The sequence below is a fragment of the Bufo bufo genome, chromosome 6, assembly GCF_905171765.1.
Source record: "Bufo bufo chromosome 6, aBufBuf1.1, whole genome shotgun sequence".
NCBI lineage: Eukaryota > Metazoa > Chordata > Amphibia > Anura > Bufonidae > Bufo > Bufo bufo.
Window position 1 is genome coordinate 85614193 of NC_053394.1, and position 24978 is coordinate 85639170.

General features: G+C 40.6%; 1 protein-coding gene across 3 annotated transcripts in view; it reads left to right on the plus strand.

Annotated features, from left to right (window-relative positions):
• PRKG1 (protein kinase cGMP-dependent 1) overlaps window positions 1–24978 on the plus strand; it is a 1174838-nt gene that overhangs the window by 534575 nt on the left and 615285 nt on the right. For all 3 annotated transcript variants that reach the window (XM_040435670.1, XM_040435671.1, XM_040435669.1), the window contains exon 3: window positions 20894–21007. In XM_040435670.1, coding sequence (XP_040291604.1) covers window positions 20894–21007 — 114 coding nt within the window. The remainder of the gene's footprint in view (window positions 1–20893; window positions 21008–24978) is intronic.

The window sequence follows — 24978 nt, forward strand, 5'->3', positions numbered from 1 at the left end:
TTGAATGCTTTCACGGCTGATTATTAATATAATTTTAGTACCAATAGGAGAAATTATGTGATGAACAGATCTGCTGATAGTTCTTGTGAGGCATGAATACACTAGGAAAAGGTTTGACTTAATAAAAGAGTATAATACTCTTGTCTTCAGCATGAAAATTGCATCTTTTCTAGAGAGACCTATAGGTTCTTGGTTCAATTTCCAGTTTTGCAAGTGGAAAATTGCATTATGCCCCTCTGTGACATTCCACCAGACAATACATATTTAATTCAATGCCTTCTGGTGTATTGAACATTTCAGATGACAGAGTGTGAACGACCTACAAACTCCTAGTATATCTTAACATTTTTGCTGGGGAATGAAATTAAGAGCAAGCACTAGTCTTGTTATTATGTTCTGAATATGTGATTGCAAAGTAGCACTGCATATACAGGTGAAACTCGAAAAATTTGAATATTGTGCAAAGTTCATTTATTTCAGTAATGCAACTTAGGCCTCATGCACACGTTTTTCGGGTCTGCATCCGAGCCGCAGTTTTTGCGGCTCGGGTGCGGACCCATTCACTTCAATGGGGCCGCAAAAGATGTGGACAGCACTCCGTGTGCTTTCCGCATCCGTTGCTCCGTTCCGAGGCCCCGCAAAAAAAATATAGCATGTCCTATTCTTGTCCGTTTTGCGGACAAGAATAGGCATTTCTACAATGGGCTGCCTGTTCCGTTCCGCACATTGCGGAAGGCACATGGGCAGCTTCCGTTTTTTGCGGACCGCAAAAAAAGGCACGGTCGTGTGCATGAGGCCTTAAAAGGTGAAACTAACATATGAGAGACTCATTACATGCAAAGTGAGATATTTCAAGCCTTTATTTGTTATAATTTGGATGATTATGGCTTACAGCTTATGAAATCCCAAAGTCACAATTTTGAGGTACCCTTTGCTCAGGGGGTATGGATTAATTATTTGACTAGAGTGTGACACTTTGAGCCTAGAATATTGAACTTTTTCACAAAATTGAAATTTTAAGCTGCATTAATGCAATTCCTTTTAATTTGCATTACTGAAATAAATGGACTTTTGCACGATATTCAAATTTTTTTTTTGTTTCACCTGTAATATTGAAGTGTACCATGCTGTCTTCACAGCTGTGCTTGTCAACTTCCTACAAGGATGAGGCCACATGCTCCACTGGAGCAAATGACTGGCCTCTGTGGGGAAGTGTCCACAAGTGGCATGTGACTCAGCAGTGATGTGCTACCTTGGGACATGCCACCTCTCAGACCAGTCATTGGCTGCTATGGTGCACATAATTCCGCCAATACAGGAAGTTTACAACTTGTGTGACAGCCTGGGAATCATGAAGCCGGAACAGAGCTGTGGTAAGCAGGTCCTAATTGGTGAGGAGAAACTTAAAAAAAATAATAATAATCCTGGACAACCCCTTGTACACCTTTGGGGGCAATTTTTCTTATTGTTGCATTGTACAGATGTAGCAGGGGTAACACTCAAACCCTTAACTCAAATTTCATTATCTCATTGCAATCTTGAAACAAAAGCCATTGAAAAGCAATTGCTTAACGCGTTAAGTTAACTTTAGTTTAGTTAACACATCTCATAAAGAGTCTTAACCCTACTACATCCGTAATAATTTTGAGCTAAAATAATTTTTTTCAATTGGTTTTTATTAACAGTATGGAATCCCATTTTGTGTACATAGCTGAGATGCTGAAGTAGCAGACTGTGGATTTTTTCTCTTTTCTGTCATCTGAGGAGCAGACGGACTCCTTATGTCTGCTTGCTGACGTTACAAACACTTATTATAGATCAGCTCTTATCTTACTGATAAGAGTGTGGCTTAAATAAGTGTTTATGACCCTCTTACTAGTTTAGAGATAAGTTTTTTTTAGATGACCTACATAAAGTGAAAGCCAAAGTACCAGTCACACAGTTAGAAAAACAGTTAACCCTTGTGAAAGAATGCCTCCTGATTTTTAATAAAGGCCAGTTGAAAATATGATTTATAGCCAAAAATAAGTTCAATGCAGTCAGAAAAAATGGCCTCCAAGGGTGTACATAGCCTTTAAGACTTTAAACCCATTAAGGCTTAGTTAGTTTAAATCAATATTGCAAATATTCATGGTCAACAGTGACTATACTAGAAAATATCGTAAAAATTAAATTATTGTCTGATGTGGAATAAATGGGCACCTCATCATTTAAGGGGTTTTCTGAGATGATCCAGGAACCCCACTAATCAGCTGTTTCAGAAGGCAACATTGATCGCAGTAGCGCCAATGCCTTCTCTCAGCTTTCCCCAGGCCATGTGGCGTCATGTTCATTGTCCACTTAGGTGCTGTGCTTGGTGAGCAGGAATAAAGCCGCTGCACTATTGTGAGCGCCAGTGCCTTCTCAAATAGCTGATCGGCAGGGGTCCCGAGTGTCAGACCCCTACCGTTCAGATACTGATGACCTATCTAGAGGATAGGTCATCAGTTGTAAAGTCTCAGAAAACCCTTTTAAATGAAATATTTTAAATTACTCAGTCAGAATATATAAACACAAGATTCTACATGTACATTTGGATGACATATTCATCACTTGTTAAGAGTTACAAAAAGATCTGTATTTTATGATCTGTAGGTAGAATACAAGTATTATAAAGTAATCATCTCAGATTTTATGGGGCTGATTTAGTAATGTAGTAACTACATTTTTATAGTGACACTTTGAGAATTCTGCCAAATAGGCTGTTTAAGATTTGCAACTTATATTATGTTGGGTGTGATGCCAAGCCAATGTCATTGATATTAATTTAGTCCCTTTGTAAGTTAGGATCAGCTAAAATTGTATATTAAAGAATGATTATTTAAACACTACGAATATTTGGTGAATTTACCATTTTCTCATAAGCTCACTCTTTCCTAATGCTGGCTCGGTCATAGAGACTATTGTGTTCATTTATTGTGTTTACTGAAATGAAATGGCAAAAAAAACTTTTCAACATTCAAGCACAGATTTTGAAACGTATTACAGCCCCCACCAATCTTTCAATAATAGATGGTTGATAGATGCTTAATACTTTAATAACCCTTTGATATATGGAAATTCAGTCTATTGTAAATGCAGTATTCTCCCCCAAATAAAAAAATAAAAAACACAAGTAATATCTCCATTACACTGGGATTCTCACCCAACTTTCTCAACTCTGTATGCAAATTTACCCAATAATGCTTCAGTATATACTACACTTAGAGTTATATTGTTTTTTTTAATCTAAAGTGTGGTGGAACATTTTTACATACGTTCATTTCATGGTAGTTTCATTTATTGTTCTTTAGATTTTAAAGTACCAAAGAAATAAAAAAAACAATGGTAAAGGCGGAATCCTAGAATTTCTAGAAATAAGACTTACACCCATTCTGTTTAAAAAGGGACGGTCTACGGGAGACAAATGCTATCACTTCCCTAATGGTCACAGGACAGATATAAGTAAGGAATGGTTAGATCGAAAATTAAAGGATCCAGGATCATTTATTAAAGTTCTGGAAAAGTTACAAATTTTGTTAGCTTTTTCTGGCACATTTGACACTTTTCCAAAAAGTGAGTGGGGATGTGGGGAAAAAGGGGGGGCCCATGGGTGTCGCCTCCACATCCCAACTCATTTTACACCAAGTGCACCAGAAAACTGGTGTCCATTTCACCAGAAGTCTACTGCAGCTCCTGACTGGTGTAGATTTCAGTTCTGGTGCACGGACAGCAGGAGATAGTAAGATGTGCGCCGCTCTCAATAAATGAGTTGGATCTTCCACCAGTAAGGTTTTTATTGAGACTGGCAAGTGAAATGCTGGTCTTACTAAATGACCCCAATCTTTTTTCTCTAGTTTTAATGCACAACACAGTACTTGTATATGCTTTAACTGAATACTTTATTCATTCCTGCACGACTTTACGAGGTGCACATTGACAACAATACTTGGATTGACCTCATGAAGAAGTATTTTATATTAAAATTTTTTTTGTTTTACATTTTTACATTCTGCTCATACTTACACATTGGGAAAGCTGGCTCAGTTCTCAGTTTACTATTTTCCTGATGTTATAGCTTTGAATGCTTTCACGGCTGATTATTAATATAATTTTAGTACCAATAGGAGAAATTATGTGATGAACAGATCTGCTGATAGTTCTTGTGAGGCATGAATACACTAGGAAAAGGTTTGACTTAATAAAAGAGTATAATACTCTTGTCTTCAGCATGAAAATTGCATCTTTTCTAGAGAGACCTATAGGTTCTTGGTTCAATTTCCAGTTTTGCAAGTGGAAAATTGCATTATGCCCCTCTGTGACATTCCACCAGACAATACATATTTAATTCAATGCCTTCTGGTGTATTGAACATTTCAGATGACAGAGTGTGAACGACCTACAAACTCCTAGTATATCTTAACATTTTTGCTGGGGAATGAAATTAAGAGCAAGCACTAGTCTTGTTATTATGTTCTGAATATGTGATTGCAAAGTAGCACTGCATATACAGGTGAAACTCGAAAAATTTGAATATTGTGCAAAGTTCATTTATTTCAGTAATGCAACTTAGGCCTCATGCACACGTTTTTCGGGTCTGCATCCGAGCCGCAGTTTTTGCGGCTCGGGTGCGGACCCATTCACTTCAATGGGGCCGCAAAAGATGTGGACAGCACTCCGTGTGCTTTCCGCATCCGTTGCTCCGTTCCGAGGCCCCGCAAAAAAAATATAGCATGTCCTATTCTTGTCCGTTTTGCGGACAAGAATAGGCATTTCTACAATGGGCTGCCTGTTCCGTTCCGCACATTGCGGAAGGCACATGGGCAGCTTCCGTTTTTTGCGGACCGCAAAAAAAGGCACGGTCGTGTGCATGAGGCCTTAAAAGGTGAAACTAACATATGAGAGACTCATTACATGCAAAGTGAGATATTTCAAGCCTTTATTTGTTATAATTTGGATGATTATGGCTTACAGCTTATGAAATCCCAAAGTCACAATTTTGAGGTACCCTTTGCTCAGGGGGTATGGATTAATTATTTGACTAGAGTGTGACACTTTGAGCCTAGAATATTGAACTTTTTCACAAAATTGAAATTTTAAGCTGCATTAATGCAATTCCTTTTAATTTGCATTACTGAAATAAATGGACTTTTGCACGATATTCAAATTTTTTTTTTGTTTCACCTGTAATATTGAAGTGTACCATGCTGTCTTCACAGCTGTGCTTGTCAACTTCCTACAAGGATGAGGCCACATGCTCCACTGGAGCAAATGACTGGCCTCTGTGGGGAAGTGTCCACAAGTGGCATGTGACTCAGCAGTGATGTGCTACCTTGGGACATGCCACCTCTCAGACCAGTCATTGGCTGCTATGGTGCACATAATTCCGCCAATACAGGAAGTTTACAACTTGTGTGACAGCCTGGGAATCATGAAGCCGGAACAGAGCTGTGGTAAGCAGGTCCTAATTGGTGAGGAGAAACTTAAAAAAAATAATAATAATCCTGGACAACCCCTTGTACACCTTTGGGGGCAATTTTTCTTATTGTTGCATTGTACAGATGTAGCAGGGGTAACACTCAAACCCTTAACTCAAATTTCATTATCTCATTGCAATCTTGAAACAAAAGCCATTGAAAAGCAATTGCTTAACGCGTTAAGTTAACTTTAGTTTAGTTAACACATCTCATAAAGAGTCTTAACCCTACTACATCCGTAATAATTTTGAGCTAAAATAATTTTTTTCAATTGGTTTTTATTAACAGTATGGAATCCCATTTTGTGTACATAGCTGAGATGCTGAAGTAGCAGACTGTGGATTTTTTCTCTTTTCTGTCATCTGAGGAGCAGACGGACTCCTTATGTCTGCTTGCTGACGTTACAAACACTTATTATAGATCAGCTCTTATCTTACTGATAAGAGTGTGGCTTAAATAAGTGTTTATGACCCTCTTACTAGTTTAGAGATAAGTTTTTTTTAGATGACCTACATAAAGTGAAAGCCAAAGTACCAGTCACACAGTTAGAAAAACAGTTAACCCTTTGTGACAGAATGCCTCCTGATTTTTAATAAAGGCCAGTTGAAAATATGATTTATAGCCAAAAATAAGTTCAATGCAGTCAGAAAAAATGGCCTCCAAGGGTGTACATAGCCTTTAAGACTTTAAACCCATTAAGGCTTAGTTAGTTTAAATCAATATTGCAAATATTCATGGTCAACAGTGACTATACTAGAAAATATCGTAAAAATTAAATTATTGTCTGATGTGGAATAAATGGGCACCTCATCATTTAAGGGGTTTTCTGAGATGATCCAGGAACCCCACTAATCAGCTGTTTCAGAAGGCAACATTGATCGCAGTAGCGCCAATGCCTTCTCTCAGCTTTCCCCAGGCCATGTGGCGTCATGTTCATTGTCCACTTAGGTGCTGTGCTTGGTGAGCAGGAATAAAGCCGCTGCACTATTGTGAGCGCCAGTGCCTTCTCAAATAGCTGATCGGCAGGGGTCCCGAGTGTCAGACCCCTACCGTTCAGATACTGATGACCTATCTAGAGGATAGGTCATCAGTTGTAAAGTCTCAGAAAACCCTTTTAAATGAAATATTTTAAATTACTCAGTCAGAATATATAAACACAAGATTCTACATGTACATTTGGATGACATATTCATCACTTGTTAAGAGTTACAAAAAGATCTGTATTTTATGATCTGTAGGTAGAATACAAGTATTATAAAGTAATCATCTCAGATTTTATGGGGCTGATTTAGTAATGTAGTAACTACATTTTTATAGTGACACTTTGAGAATTCTGCCAAATAGGCTGTTTAAGATTTGCAACTTATATTATGTTGGGTGTGATGCCAAGCCAATGTCATTGATATTAATTTAGTCCCTTTGTAAGTTAGGATCAGCTAAAATTGTATATTAAAGAATGATTATTTAAACACTACGAATATTTGGTGAATTTACCATTTTCTCATAAGCTCACTCTTTCCTAACGCTGGCTCGGTCATAGAGACTATTGTGTTCATTTATTGTGTTTACTGAAATGAAATGGCAAAAAAAACTTTTCAACATTCAAGCACAGATTTTGAAACGTATTACAGCCCCCACCAATCTTTCAATAATAGATGGTTGATAGATGCTTAATACTTTAATAACCCTTTGATATATGGAAATTCAGTCTATTGTAAATGCAGTATTCTCCCCCAAATAAAAAAATAAAAAACACAAGTAATATCTCCATTACACTGGGATTCTCACCCAACTTTCTCAACTCTGTATGCAAATTTACCCAATAATGCTTCAGTATATACTACACTTAGAGTTATATAGTTTTTTTTAATCTAAAGTGTGGTGGAACATTTTTACATACGTTCATTTCATGGTAGTTTCATTTATTGTTCTTTAGATTTTAAAGTACCAAAGAAATAAAAAAAACAATGGTAAAGGCGGAATCCTAGAATTTCTAGAAATAAGACTTACACCCATGCCTCTCATCTCGCCTTTGGACATAAAAGAGCATATATAAAGCAGTGTCCAGTAAATCAAAGCCTGCTTTCTTCCTCGTAAAATAGAATAAAACAATAGATACAGTATTCATTTATTAATGTATGTGATGCAGATGATTCATCAGGTGGCCTGAGATACTTTGAGCTTACCATGGGCTTCTTCTTCCAGCTACCGCATAGTGGTCAAGTGTCACCCATTTAAAGGGGGTGTTTAATACTGATGATCTACCCTCAGGATAGCCATCAAAAGGCTGTTTAAAGAGTCTGTAACCCTATGGTGAATGCCGCAGTTTCTATGCACCTTACCAAGCACAGCACTGTCCATTGGATAGCCGCTGTGCTTGGTATTGCAGCTCAGGACAATTCACTTGAAAGGGACTAAGCTGTGTCTAGGCTATGCGACTCATGATTGTTACCTCACTGGGCGAGGAAATGATCACTGTTAAAGCGGCGGGCACTATGGAGGTCACTGTTAAAGGGGCAGGCACTGTGGAGGTCACTGTTAAAGGGGCGTTCACTTTAGAGGTCACTGTTAAGGGGGCAGACCGCTGTGGAGGTCACTGTTAAAGGGGCGGGCACTGTGGAGGTCACTGTTAAACGGGAAAGAACTGTGGAGGTCATTGTTAAAGAGGCGAGAACTGTGGAGGTCACTGTTAAGGGGGCGGTCACTATGGAGGTCACTGTTAAAAGGGCAGCCACTGTGGAGGTCACTGTTAAAGGGGCATTCACTGTGGAGGTCACTGTTAAGGGGGCGGGCACTATGGAGGTCACTGTTAAAGGGGTGGGCACTGTGGAGGTCACTGTTAAAGGGGCGGGCACTGTGGAGGTCACTGTTAATGGGGCAGGCACTGTGGAGGTCACTGTTAAGGGGGCGGGCACTGTGGAGGTCACTGTTATGGGGAATACTGTCGATATCTTTTAATGACACACAGAAACATTAAATTAAATAGATGAAATATACCTGTGCAAAGCTGGGTCCTTCTGCTAGTTATGTCTATAATTAAATTGGAGCTTTTTTAATCTGATAACAAGCTCTAAACCAATTACATAGACATAGATTTTAAACACAATTTTGGCTGCCTGCAACCACCAGTAGAGGGAGCTTAGGAGCTTATTGCAGACTGCTTGCACACTGAACTTAATTATAAAATAGTATGCAGTAAGTTTTTAGGCTCCCTTTATGGCAGTTGGAGGCAACTAATCTTGTTTGATGCAAATTAATAGTGCTCTGATTGCCTGGAAAAGTCTCTGCCTTTTTCTTACTGTTTCTCACTCTCTTGATTGTCCTAAATCAAAGCACACAGTTTGGTAAAGTTGATATATATATTTTTTTAATTGAGCCTATTTTCGAAATTTTATGCAAATTTCTACTTGTATTGTGTAAGGGAACCTACCAGGGTTGTAGGAGGAGTGATAATGGCACCTATCATGAGAAATCCTGCTCACTAAGGCCTCATGCACATGAATGTGTGCCGGCCGAGCCCGTATTGTGGCCTGTTTCAAGGATGTGGACCCATTCACTTGAATGGGTTCGCAATCCGGAAGATACGGAGTGTAAGCATATGGAAGCACCATGGAGCTCTCCTGTGGCATTCCGGTCCATGCCTCCGCTCCGCAAAAAATAGAACATGCTCAATTCTTTTGCTATGCGGACGGATCGCGGAACCATTTAAGTTGAACGAGTCTTCATCTATCAGCACTGGCCGCACGAATGGTGCATGTGCATTGGGGACCTCAATTTGCTGTCCCCAATGCACAGCACTGGTGTGTGTATGAGCCCTAAGCTTGGGTCTGCTTGGTCATTTGCATAGACTGGTGTAAAACCCCTTGCCCATTCATTTTGGAATGAAGGAGTCTATCTATAAGGAAGACTTGACTTCTGGGTTGGCATGTGAAATTCCCAGCAAAACTTTTTTTTTTTTTTTTATTGCGGCTTTCCATTTTCTTGCTTTCCATTCTCCTGCCGCAATAATAAAAATGTGAACTTTTATTTCTCCATTAATCCCTAACTCTTCTTATCGCACAAACAAGCCCAAGGGACGTGCATGAGAAGTAAGACGTCTGCCGTTCTGTACACACACTCAGTCCTTGTCAGGAGTCTTCACTTCCCCACAGACAATATAAAAGTGCAACTGCACATTTTGGAAAGTAGGAGAGACACTTAAATTGCGTATCTCTAATACTTGATAATCTGGGTCTGATATGACATTTATCATCTTGCGTGGGCAGACACATGATAACCACTCCAAGAAGATGAATGTCACAACAAACCAGCTGCTTTATGGATTTTCTCTTTTTCCGTGCGCCGTAGATGTGAGCTGATACTGCTGAAGTTGTGTCCGCAGAGTAAAGTGCTGTTTAGAGGGAATTGCTGCATAGCGTCCAACTTCACGGCCACTCAGATTTAATTGGATAATCACTGTAATTAGTTTGCAGTTTCCATGGGCCTTGTTCAGGTTTAGATGTCTATTTAGAAAGGAGGATGATACTAATATTTGCTACCCTCATCCCCTCTCAGACCTACAATTCAGAATAGCTTTAATACAAATGATGAGATGTAGTATTATTCATGACATGTCTGGTGTATTACTATGCGTATTCCCCATGGAATATCCATACCGGAGCTTCTTCTCATATAACTATGTGTGGTATTCCTCTGTTATTCCTCTAGGTGTCAACAGTTGGGGGGGGGGGGGGGTGTCTCGGCACAGTCTGACACTGATTGGATAGTCTTAGACTGTGCAGATACACCCCCATCCCCACTTGTAGCATCCAGTTACAGAATCATTAGTAACCTTCCAGTAGTAATAACTGAGGAACAGAACAATATACAGTTATAAGAAAAGATGCTCCAGAAATGTTATATCATAGGGAATAAAATTACTTAATAAAACAAGACACGTCAGGATAGGCGACAGATACTCCTTAAAAATGTTGAACTGGTAACATTCCTAATGTATGAAACATGGCATCCCTGGAAGGTCCATAACACTTCATTTTTTAAACAACCCTGTAGTGTTTATTACTTTTAATGTAAATGAGGTCAACTTTTTTGTGCTATTTAATTTCAAAGTTTGGAGCTTTGCTAACCTGATACTGAGCTCTAAATCAATTGCATAGATTTAGAACATTATTTTGCTGCCTGCAACCACCAGTAGAGGGAGCTTAGGAGCTTATTGCTGACTGCTTGGTCATTAAACCTAATGGTAAAGCAGAATGTGGTATGTTTTTAAACTCCCTTTAGTGGCAGACAAATGACCTTATATATTTTTAATATTTTCCTATACAGTGAAGTAGGGGGATGAAAAACATGGTCATTATAAGTAGTGACGAGTGAATCGAAATGGACTTCGATTCAAATTTCAGGCTAAATTTGATTCGCCGTGAAGCCGAATCTGGGGCAGATTTATTAAGACTGGCGTCTCATCTAAAAAATTATCTTCAGAGTGAATTACACCAGATTTATTGAAAAGCTCATGCCTCTTAATTTGGGCTGTCCTAAAGTTAAACAATGAGGAGCCGTAATTTCCCAAATGTAGAAAATTACAATAATTCCATTTTTTTTACACATTTGATGCCCCGATTGTGTGATTTTGTATATACTTTATTTTCCCACCACTGGCTCAAATTATTGAGTAATTTGCCAAATAAATCACTATTACCGGATTAAAGGTGTTGGACAATCTATACCTAAAATTGTAAAAATCCCATAAACGGTAATGTTTTATACATGCAATCATAGGTGATTATGTATTGTACACCAGCTCTGAAGATGAAGGCCACCGGCTGCCCCAGTATCGGCATCTTCAGCACAGCAACGTGGAATCATCTACGTGCACAGGTGGCAGTGTTAACGTCGCCGATATCAGCGCAGCCAGCGGCTTTTATCTTAAGAGCTGGAGTACAGTACACGATCACTTATGCTTGCATGTATAAAATATTACAGTTTATGGCCTTTTTCAGTTTTGGGTATAGATTAGTCAACCTTAGGGTGCAGTTTTTCTTCTTGTGCCTCATGTGCCTCATGTGCACCACTGCTAGACACCTCTGTATGTTAAGAATTAGTTTGCTCAGACGTCAGAGGATATCTTTAAGCTGGGCTGTTCCCCCCCATCAACGTAGGTCTCCATCTTCATGTAGACCAACGCGTTAATGTATTCTCAGTACTGGATGTCTTAGTGGACAGCAGAGGCTTTCTTCTTCTTGTAAGAAACTGAAGGACCTTTCCATGGCAATGCCCCAGTGCTCTAACGCTGACAATGCTCCTGGTAATTAGATTGTACCTTATTTATTGGCTGCTGCTCTCAAACCACCGTTAAAGATTGTTAAGGTTTCTAAAATATATCTAACATTGAATTTACTAATCATTTTTAAGAAAAAGTTGTATCACAAAATATTTATCATTTTTTAGTTCCATTTAGTAAGTTGTGTAATATCACTTGGCATAGACGGATCAAGAGACAAGAGAGGTGTACAGAGATACGCAGACAGATGGATGGAGACATACCGGTAGATAGATAGATTATATCAAGTTCTACCAAGGGATGGGATAGGACATGGATGAAGTAAAGGGAGACAGAATCCAAATATACAGGTATGTAGATACAGATGGACACATGATTGGATAGATACAGTGGGGGCGATTGATCAAACTGGTGTAAAGTAGAACTGGCTTAGTTGCCCATAGCAACCAATCGGATTCCACCTTTTATTTTTCACAGCCCCTTTGGAAAATGAAAGGTGGATTCTGATTGGCTGCTATGGGCAACTAAGCCAGTTCTACTTCACACCAGTTTGGTGTCTCCCCAGTGTATTTAGCACTTAAAGTTTGCTACATCAGTAGATAGATAGACAGATAGTTATTAGACAGAATAGAAACATGATAGATTATAGATAGATAGATGATAGATAGTAGAAGGATAGATAGATAGATAGATAGATAGATAGATAGATAGATAGATAGATAGATAGATAGATAGATAGATAAATATGCAATGAAAGGATGATGCAGCACTCCAAAATAGGTGAAAGATTGGTGGACTTGCTTTATTCTCCCCCAAAGTCTCAGCCCAACACAACAAGGCCTTTCACAGATGAATAAACCGGGTCCACCATTCTTTCACCTTATTTTGGAGTGCTGCCTCATCCTTTCATTGTACTTCCATTGGCTTATAATATAACCCATGGCCTGGGGGGATTAAACCCACTGCAATTGCTCCTTCTTGACTAGTGCTGCTGTTTTCTTTGTATTAAATAGATAGGTAGATAGATAGATATTAGATAATATATTATAATGTATTAGATTACAGATTATTATTATTATTATTATTATTATTGATCGCACTTTTCACCTTGTTATAGTGTCACCAGAGCTTCCTATCTGCAACTGTGAATTCATAAAAAATTTGTATTTTACAAATTTTTGTGCTCCCGTTTTCATCGACTTTGTAGGTATTAGGAGACCTTAGACATCTCTTTATTCTTATGACATGTCTCCTTTGATAATTATGTGTGTGGTGTTACTGGCCCGATGAAGACTGACTCACTCATCGTGGAGATTAAGTTCAAAAGAATAGAGAAACAGAAAGATGGAATTAAATAATACCTATAGGTCAAAGTAATTTCCCCTCTTAGAAATAACTGTCATACTGTATCTCCATGGCTTGAATTAAGATTTCTTATGAAGAATCGCTCATCTTTTTTAATATACTTTCAATAAACTGATATTTCCTTTAATACATTCTCCTTTGAAGCACCACCATACAGGGCCCTGGAATTAGTTTGATAATAAGAAGTTTATAGCAATCACCTGGAATGTGAGTCAGAGTCTCCCTTTTGTGTGATGTTTTTTCTTATACTACAGTGCCTTGCAAAAGTATTAACCCCCCTTGACTTTTTTTGTATTTTGGTGCCTCACCAAATGAAGCAAACAACAATTTGGACAAAATAACAGAAAAGTCAATGTGCATAACTATTCACCCCCTAAAGTCAATACTTTATAGAGCCACCATTTGCCGCAATCACAGCTCCAAGTCGCTTTGGATAAGTCTCTATGAGCTTGCTACATCTTACCACTGGGATTTTTGCCCATTCACCTTGCAAAACTGCTCCACCTCCTTCAAGTTGGATGGTTTGCATTTGTGAACAGCAATCTTTAAGTCTGACCACAGATTTTCTATTGGATTGAGATCTGGGCTGTGACTAGTCCATTCCAACACATTTACATGTTTCCCCTTAGACCACTCAAGTGTTGATTTAGCAGTGTGTGTGGGGTCATTGTCCTGGAAGGCGAACCTCCGTCCTAGCCTCAAATCCCACACAGAGTGGTACAGGTTTTGCTCAAGAATATCCCTGTATTTAGCACCATCCAGCTTTCCCTCAACTCTGACCAGTTTCCCAGTCCCATCCCCACAGCATGATGCTGCCACCACCATGTTTCACTGTGGAGATGGTGTTCTTTGGGTCATGTGATGTGTTGGGTTTGCGCCAGACATAGCGTCTTCTTTCTTAGGTCTCTGTGCTGCCTCTCAGATTAATGCCCTCCTTCACGGTCCGTAAGTTTTGGTGGGCGGCCGTCTCTTGGCAGGTTTGCTGTTGTGCTATGTTCTTTCCATTTGGTTATGATAGATTTGATGGTGCTCCTGGGGATCATCAAAGATTTGTATATTTTTTTATAACCTAACCCTGACTTGTACTTCTCAATAACATTGTCCCTTACTTGTTTGGAGAGTTCCTTGGTCTTCATGGCAGTGTTTGATTAGTGATGCCTCTTGCTTAGGTATTGCAGCCTCTGGGGCCTTTCAGAAAAGGTGTGTATATGTAATAACAGATCATGTGACAGTTACATTGCACACAGGTGGACATAATTTTACTAATATGACTTCTGAAGGTAATTGGTTGCACCAGAGCTATTTATGGGCTTCCTAACAAATGGAGTGAATACATACGCACATGCCCATTTTCTGTTTTCTATTTCTAAACAATAGTTTTATTTATATATTTTTCTCATTTCACTTCACCAACTTAGACTATTGTGTTCTGATCCATCACATAAAATTCAGATTAATAAAACATTGAACGAAAGGCTGTAATGTAACAAAATACGAAAAAAAAGTCAGGGGGGGGGGTGAATACTTTTGCAAGGCACTGAATATAGTCATTTCTGAGTTATATTTTTTTTATAATATATTCACTGCCTACCTGTGCTTACCATTAATAAGAAATTTTGCATTTAATGGGCATCCTAGAACAGCCCAGTAAAGGGGTAAATATCAGTGTCTCCTGTTGTAGCTGACCCTGCTTGTCCATGGCACCCATGTTATACTACATTTGATATGCCAAAATTGTGGCTGGTCACAACTTCTCATGGCAATAACTGCTGATTGCTAGGGTTTTAAAAGCCTAACACTTCTCAACGGGCTCGCTTAATGTTCAAAATGGTGTTATCTCATGGAGGCAATCCGTTTCCATATGCCGTCTTAGGACTTCATAGTGGTAAATCCTCCATTTGCAATATCTCGCTATGAGCCAGAATAGGGAGTTCCATAGAGTGGTCAGCCAAAGCCATCTACAAATTAGAGGGTCTTCCAGAATGATGGCCTTCATGAGACAAACTGGGTATTCTCATTTTAGACATTTATGATGTATTCACATGTCAGATAGATGTGGGTCCCATCTTTAGGATCTCAAGTATGGAGGTTCCCCTGATCCTGGCCACAGCAAAGCTCACTCAATTTTCCCAGTATAAATTCTGTGCATCGCTGTGCTGGGACGGTTGAGATGCCAACTAGTCAAGAGCCAGCTGGTCCTCCTATAAGTGAGTCTGCTAGCCCAGCCACTCAGGTCCCTGACTCAACATCTAATCCTAGAGCTAGGTGGGGTATTTAAGCTATTTCATTGCTGGTTATTACATATGCATCCTGTGCTTTGTCATAGCTCTAGACCTGCTTATTTACCCTCTGTGTACTGACCATGGCTCGTGTCTGGATTAACCTCTCGTTTGCTGATTTGGATTCTTCTGATCCTCCTGGTATTTTAACTGTGGCTAGTTTCTGGTTAAGTCATGAATAAGAACTTATCTGTTCGAAACGCGTAGATTGAACCAGGACCTGTGAAGTTTTATTGCCGTCTTTTTGTCACTGAAAACAAAGAAAATATCACTCAAGAAAGAAGTGGTGCTGGAAAATCCTTCTTTATCGCTAGTTTCTGGTTAACCCTGTGTCTGCTGTTTCTGATTATATTGATTCTACTGGTAAACTGACCTTGGCTTATTTCTGAAATAGCAAAATGGGAGGGGGGATTACATCTATTCTTAATACATTTCATAAAAACTCGTCATATAGATCATCATTTAATACTACCATTGGGTAAATTAAAGAGTCACTCATGTTTTATATTCTAATTTTGCAAGATGAATTTACCCCAAACTTTTCAAAACTTCTTCAAGAATATTAGAAGAGCTTTGCAAAAGTATGGGGACCTGTTAGATGTGCAAAAAGGCAGACCTACTGAGTCACTCGTGGGTTGTTTGTCTTGACAAAAATACCAATTAGCTGTGGTGGTGAGGCTAAACTGTGGATTTTAATGATGAGCCATGGGAAATGCCAGGAGCTGTGCCATACTTAACATGACAACGTGTATCAGAGTTATGTTCTGTCAGAGTTTTAACAGCGCTTCTGGGGCTACATATATTCCCTCATACATAAAATATATGTTTCCAAGGAGAGGAACATTAATTCAGCACAAATGCTGCTGGCTTTATGGATGCATAAAGGACAAAGCAATGTATGCCAAGCAGCAACTATACTGTACCTAAATACCTAAATCATAGGGATTATCCACTGTCATAGAAAAGCATTATATTAAGTGAGGTTAAAAACCGCTATGAGGCAAGACCCCCCTGGTAGAAAATATACAATATGCATATATTTCCCTTTAAAAATTGCAGCATAGGAATCTGTACAACAAATTTAGAGTAAGGTCTAGAAATCAACTGATCTGAGCCGACCATCTTTTCTAAGAACTCTGTTTTCTGCCATTCCTCCTAGAAATATATGAATAGACTGACAACTGGGTGTTACCATTCTTCTTTTCATATGTGTATGTGTATGCCAGCACTGATTTAACATGATCACAGTGTGTAGGTATACGCCCAACTGGTAACTCCCAGTTGTAAATGCAGGGCTTTTTTTCTCAGAGAAAAGGTGGTGGAACTCACCCCCCCTCCCCTGGCCACGCCCCTACCCAACCCTAGGACCGCCCCTACCCGCCCCTAAGACTGCCCCCTACCCACCCCTAGGACCGCCCCCTCTACCCAACCCTAGAACCGCAAGTAAAATTGGGGGGGGGGGGGGGGTGTTTAAAAATCCAGCCCAGCAAAGAAACCCCCCAGATGGGGATGGCACTGGATCTGGGGATGGCACTGTTATGGGGTGGAGGATCTGGGGATGGCATCCACAGATCCCCCATCCTATAACAGTGCCATCCACAGACCCCCCCCATCCTATAACAGTGCCATCCACAGACCCCCCCACCCCATAACAGTGCCATCCACAGACCCCCCCACCCCATAACAGTGCCATCCACACACACCCCCACACCCTATAACAGTGCCATCCACACACACCCCCACACCCCATAACAGTGCCATCCAGAGACCCCCCCCACCCCATAACAGTGCCATTCACAAACCCCCCCACCCCATAACAGTGCCATCCACAAACCCCCCCACCCCATAACAGTGCCATCCACAGACCCCCCCACCCCATAACAGTGCCATCCAGAGACCCCCCCCACCCCATAACAGTGCCATCCACAGACACCCCCACCCCATAACAGTGCCATCCAGAGACCTCCCCACCCCATAACAGTGCCATCCACAAACCCCCCCACCCCATAACAGTGCCATCCACAGACACCCCCACCCCATAACAGTGCCATCCACAAACCCCCCCACCCCATAACAGTGCCATCCACAGACCCCCCCACCCCATAACAGTGCCATCCAGAGACCCCCCCACCCCATAACAGTGCCATCCACAGACACCCCCACCCCATAACAGTGCCATCCAGATACCCCCCCACCCCATAACAGTGCCATCCACAAACCCCCCTACCCCATAACAGTGCCATCCACAGACACCCCCACCCCATAACAGTGCCATCCACAGACCCCCCCACCCCATAACAGTGCCATCCACAGACCCCCCCACCCCATAACAGTGCCATCCAGAGACTCCCCCACCCCATAACAGTGCCATCCACAAACCCCCCCACCCCATAACAGTGCCATCCACAGACACCCCCACCCCATAACAGTGCCATCCACAGACCCCCCCACCTCATAACAGTGCCATCCAGAGACCCCCCACCCCATAACAGTGCCATCCACAAACCCCCCCACCCCATAACAGTGCCATCCACAGACACCCCCACCCCATAACAGTACCATCCACAGACCCCCCCCACCCCATAACAGTGCCATCCATAGACCCCCCCACCCCATAACAGTGCCATCCACAGACCCCCCCCACCCCATAACAGTGCCATTCACAGACCCCCCCACCCCATAACAGTGCCATCCATATACCCCCCCCACCCCATAACAGTGTCATCCACAGACCCCCCATTGTCGCTCCAGTACAGTTATACAATGTGTAATGAAATGAATAATGATTCCTGCTGCCCCTCAGTAGTATAACATTCAATGTATTTGTACTCACAGCCGGCTACTGACATCGTAATCCAGGCCGGCCGGGCAGACGAGCGGCAGCGTCACTGACTGACGTCACGTGAGTGCGCCGCCTACTTTATGAATGAAGCAGGCGGCCCAGGCAGGTGACGTCAGTCAGTGACGCTGCCGCTCGTCTACCCGGCCGGCCTGGATTACGATGTCAGTAGCCGGCTGTGAGTACAAATACATTGAATGTTATACTACTGAGGGGCAGCAGGAATCATTATTCATTTAATTAAACATTTTATAAGTCTCTACTGCAGCTGGGGGCCGGAGCACAGTGAACGCACCGGCCCCCAGCTCCTCCTCCCAGTTCCTCCCCGCTGATACATCGCAGCTTGCGATGTCAAAAGGTGGCGGAACGCCGTTCCGGTGCGTTCCGCCAGAAAAAAAGCCCTGTGTAAATGTATTTATTTATAAAATTCCAGAAGGAATTAAAGAGGGATGGCACACGATAAGATTATATTATGGGGAAGACAAGCATTCACTGTAGAACACATATCAGGAGTGGTGACGGGTCTTCTTTAAAGTATGGTACCAGGGATAGAACCAGATTAGCGACAGCTGACAACAGACCTATAGCACGGCCCCTCGTCTCCCAGATTAGCAATGGGCAGTACGGTCACCACTACAGCTGCACAGTATCAGTTTTTAGTTATGTAACCTCTAAATTCATTGCATTATTGTAGTACATTACATTTTGGGCTGAACTGTACCTAATTAATTGCTGAGCCTTATTTCAAGAGGACCGGTCACATCTACTGACGTCTGTTTTACTGTCACATCTACTGACGTCTGTTTTAGTATCTATCTGTAATAACAATTTTGGAGCATCTTTACTTATGGCCCTGTGATGTGCCATTCCTTTATTATTCCTGCTAGAAGTTATGAAGGAATTGCTATCAGTCTGCATTAAAAGTCCAGCTGGAGAAGGTTCCCTGACACTATCCAATCAGTACCGACACTTTCCGACTGTGAAGGGACACCCCCCCAACTGGTAACACCCAGCCCTTTCTTTTATTGCACACTGCTTGTAATTTATTCGTAAACTTAAGTATAGATGATCCACACTTGTTATTACATAGAGAGTCCAAGAAGTTTCTAAGACATGTCAGGAGAGGTGACTCTTGTTAATCCATTTGTCTTGATACTAAAGAGACAATGATTAGCACCAAACCTGCTTATTACAGGTCACATTAGACAAAAGTGACTAGATTTATGTCTTGTCCGCCTAATATTGTATCATAAATACTTTTTCTAATATGTGTGAACAATGGGGGGGATTTATCAAACTGGTATAAAGTAGAGCTAGCTTAGTTGCCCCATAGCAACCAATCAGATTCCACCTTTCATTTTCCAAAGGAGTTGTCCACAAAGAAAGGAGGAATCCGATTGGTTGCTATGGGCAATAGTGTTGAGCGCGAATATTCGAATTACAAATTTTAATCGCAAATATCGGCACTTTGAAAATTCACGAATATTTTGAATATAGTGCTATATATTTGATTTTCGAATATTCGTCATTTTTTCTATCTGAACACATGATTCCTTCCTGCTTCTTGCTTGTGGGCCAATGAGTCATTGGCACACAAGCAACTTAAGGAGGGAGGAATCATGATTTCAGATGGAAAAAAATGACGAATATTCTAAAAAACAATATATATAGAATATAGTGCTATATATTATTTTTTTAGAATATTCGTCATTTTTCATCATCCATCTGAAGTGAACACATGATTCCTCCCTGCTTTGGGTGTCTGGTTCCCAAAAAATCAGTTCTTATCTGTCCAGGCTTCCTAGGATTTCTAAAAACAAATATATAGCAATATATTCAATATATTGCTATATATTCGTTTTTTTTCGAATATTCGCTAATATATGCCGAATATTCTACAAACTATTTGTCAAATATCGCAAATTTGATTATAGCCCCTGCCGCTCATCACTTATGGGCAACTAAGACAGTTCTACTTTACACAAGTTTGATAACTGACCCTCAATACTTGTAGGCTGTGACTCCAGTGTCCGACTCAATATTCCAACTAAGTGACGCCTGGTAATGTCTTCACTTTTGTACAGCTGCATGGTTGGCTATTGTAGTAAATGGCCACCAATGTATGTGATAATTCAACTCAGTGAGGGACATTTTACTATGCTTTTCATGACATCATTATGGCGTATAAAATGTACACCATAATTACACCATAATTTGTAGCTTTTTAAGCTTCTCTCCACTTTTCTGAGGTGCCACAAAAGGGGTGGGGCTTGGCAGGAGGGACGAGGCTTCGCACCACCATCCGCATTTACTTTAACTTTCGTCAGAAATTGGCGGAAGTTATAGATGAAGTCTACTCCAACCTGTGGTTGGCGTAGACTTCAGTATCTAGCGCACGGCAGGGCAGAGATACGCCTAATATATTAAGAGGCAGAGAGATCAAGACTTGCATGCGGTTACGCGATTCTTGATATATCTCCCCCTTGAGTGTTCAATTATATATTTTATCAGTTCTGTTTTATGTGTTTTTAATGCTTCTGCTTGAAAAGTACAAAAATAATAATAATAAAAAAGCTTCTACACTTCTATTTCATACACTAACTTTTTATTATTATTACTTCTTTCTATTTTCTAGATGGCAAGGTAGAAGTAACAAAAGAAAGTGTAAAGCTATGCACCATGGGACCAGGAAAAGTATTCGGAGAGCTCGCTATACTCTACAACTGCACCCGCACAGCAACTGTAAAAAGTAAGATTTCGCCCTCTTAATTATCTGCACAGTTTGGTCTCGCTAATGCCCTGTAAATATTTGATGTGCTGTCAAGATACAGAGGGGAAGCGATGCCATTGTTATAAACAAGATACATTGCTTTCATTCCAAGTTTTCATTTCTTTCCAAAGTTAATGGAATATTGTAACACTGGTGAGCGCTTCTACACCTTTGTACGATTATCTTCTAGGAATATGGGTGTGGATCTCAAAATGGAAAATGAGGAATTATTTATTGCTATTTACTTTGCCAGAAACAGCGCCACTGTTGTCCATAGGTAGTGCTTGGTATTGCAGCTCAGCTCCAAGGATTATTGGTACTGGTAGAGGAAAATGAGTGGAGCATAGTCAGTAGAAAAAAAACGTATTCAGCTCTATGGTCTGCATTTTTGGCTACTTCCAGTTTTGTAGTAAAAAGAAATAACTCTCTTGAATTCTGTATTACTGATATATTCCTTATATAGATATGTAATCTGTGTGGGACAGAGCATGACCATGTTTTTTATTTTTATTTAAAGGGGTTATCCTATGAGTAATGTAAAATATCAGACATCATATACTACTTGACAATCTCTTTCTAACAAAGTTTGAGGCAGCCCTGTATCTCACATGGATCCAGAGATCCCACCATTCATTGCCCCAATTTCTCTGATAGCTTTATTTCAAGCTGGCAGCTCAGGGGACATGTCCTTTAGGCCTCTTTCAAACGACTGTATGGCTTTTTCAGTATTTTGCGGTCCATTTTTCACGGATCCGTTGTTCCTTTTTTTTGTTTCCGTTCTGTTTCCGTTTCCTTTCCGTTTTTCCGTTCCGTTTTACCGTATGGCATATACAGTATACAGTAATTACATAGAAAAAATTTGGCTGGGCATAAAATTTTAAATGGATGGTTCCGCAAAAACGGAACGGATACGGAAGACATACGGAGTACATTCCATATGTTTTCCGTGGTGTTTTTGCGGAACCATTGACTTGAATGGAGCCACGGAACGTGATTTGTGGGCAATAATAGGACATGTTCTATCTTTCAATGGAACGGAAAAACGTAAATACGGAAACAGAATGCATACAGAGTACATTCAGTTTTTTTTGCGGAACCATTGAAGTGAATGGTTCCGTATACGGGCCGTACACGGACCGCAAAAAACGGCCCGCAAACGGAAAAAGAATAGGTTGTGTGAAAGAGGCCTTATGCTGCAGCTAGTCTGCAATTTTCTCCCTATCACGGCTCAGGGGGCTTGTCCTATCTGATGCAGCTCTCTCCCCTGTCATGTTCAAGGGCCTGTCCTTTCTGCTGCAGCTCTCTAGCTCTAACTGTAGAAGATGCAGCTGGTGTCAATTGAAGGATGAAACTGAGCATGTGTGACCACCTCAGCAATGTTACTGAGGTGGACAGAGAGATAATGAAAAGAACAGCAGGTGGCCCTAAATATATAGATATTTGTGAATAACCTAATGGTTATACTAAATTTTTTAGCATTTGGTGTTAAGAAAGTACTCAGATCCAGATGCTGGTTTGAAAAATATAGAATATTTTTCATAGGACAACCCCTTTAAGTGTTGAGGGTGTAAAGTTTATAACATGTCTACAGTATTTACTTTTACTGAGGAAGCTTATGATACTGTGTACAGATGTACAGGCAGATGTTCCTGCTTATATCATTTTAATTACATAAAGTATTGTATGTATAGAACGGTTCTTGGTTGTGGTGTTAGTTGGATTACTCCATGAGGATGGAACATCTACTGATTGGTCAGGATAAGTTAGCAAAAAGGAGCCTAACTGGTGAAGAATCTGGTGGACATGTGCCCAGTGCTAGGTGCTGGACAGGCAACAAGACACTAATCCTTGGCCACATACATGAAATAAATATTCACCTTGGGTGAAGGGAAGCCTAGCTTCAGCTCAACAAGTGGTGGTTGACAGGTAAGTCTAAGTTCACCCAGTGGAGAAGCTGATGTGTCTTTTTGCGTGTTTATATCTAACCAAGAAGCGGAAACAGAAACTGGAAAAGCCTCTTCCTAGATTTGGCTAATAAAAATGTACACAAAATGCATCAAAAACTGTACCAAACTGTCCAGTGTGAACCTGACTTAAGGGGGCTCTCCGAGATAATACAAAAATCTGAGACACGCTCTCCAATAGCCTAAAATAGTGTTGAGCGAATCAAAGTCCACCAAGTGGATCCAAATTGCCTTGTGCTTCGTGGTAGCGAATCGATTTTCCCTGAATGGCGGTAAAAAAACAAAAAATAACACTTACCTCATACGTGACGTATAATGTCGTCGCGCCAGCCGTCGTGATGACGTAATCACGGACCGTGCAAGATTTCGCGCCAATTCTTCATTTAAGTTGGTGGCGACCGGCCAGTCGCGAGCAAATGTATGAGTTAAGTATTTTTTTATTCTATTTTACACTATGCTATTGCTGTCAGATGCCGCATCTGAGGTGTGCAATGACAGGAGGGGTGCAATTGCCTCTCCCTGTCATTGCACCCACTACTTACAAAGAAATGCGGAATTTGTCACAAAGTGAATTTTGGTATAAAATTTGGCAAAACAGCTGAATAGAATTTTTGAATACTGCACTCATCTCTAGTTTAAAGTAAAAAAAAAAAGAAAAACATGTTATACTCAACCAGTTCTCCAGCACCAATCTCTGCAGTGCTGGTCCGCTCCTCCTGCTACTGATTTATTTTTACAAACTGCAGCGGTGAAGTGCTGGGATCTGGCACATGACTGCTGCAGCCAATCACTGTCCTCAGCTGTAGAATAGTGGTTGCCTGCAGCAGTCACATGACAGTTTTGTCATGTCATCACTGTAGTCTGTAAACAGTCAATGGTAGGACGTCCGGACTAACGTTGCAGTGATCGGTCCTGCAGAATGGAGTATACCATGATTTCCTACGACGAAGTATTTTAGGTTATTAGAGAGCTTGTTTGAGATTTTTAATTCTCTCTGACATCCTCTTTAATGTTTTGTTTAAAAATGTATACTGTGTACTAGAGAAACAGTCAAACTAAAACTTTGAACTGAGCCAAGCGTAGTGGCTGCTCCAGGATACTGCAGCTAATCTCCCATAAATGTGCATCAAGGCTGGTCAGCTCCATAATAATGAATTGTGCTGCCTCAATACCTTTCCTTGCAGGCTTTGTGCACAAGACCTAATTCATCAGATTTACCACAAATAACTACATAGAACTGTATTCAACATGTGGAACACATCTAGACTTAATGGAGGATTTATAGAGTCCATGTGTGTGGTTTCTTAACAGAGATTCTAAACATTAAAGCTTGAGATATTAGGATAATCTTGACTGATCATCAAAAACCCACTAATGGTTTAAATACCTTGGATTTGCGACGCATAAACTGCTGTTTTCTTTCCATAACTGTATCGAAAATCTCGTAAATGTGAAAGCTAATGGTGGATAAGGGTCACGTTCCTGGTGCACATTTCCACCTCCAACCTGACCAAAGTCTGTTATTGTTTTAAAGATACAATATTTTAAACTTTATTTGACATCTCAACTTCTTCCTAAACTTTTCACCTCACTGAAGCTGGATTTCATGGCTGCGTCTGATTTTCCTAAAAGAAAAGAAAACAATGTCCCTGCCAGGTCTTTTAGCATGGATTATTTTACATTCTACTTACCACTGACCTCAGCCAGGCTGTTTAGATTTCAGTGTGGTCCAACTTTTACAGGTGTGCGGCCAGATTTATTACTATAGACTTCTGGAGTCAGCGCTGTATACACAGTTGATTCTCTTCTGTCTTTTATTGTAAGCATATTGTCAAAGTTCAAAAATTGGGAAAAATGTATTCTTGCCCACCAATGAACTTTCCATTTTGTCTGTGTATCCAATGGGACCTCTATGAGTTTCTATTCACACTTGCATTAGTTCGGCTCTACTCGTATTTGCATCATGGCTTCTCTTATGAGAATTAG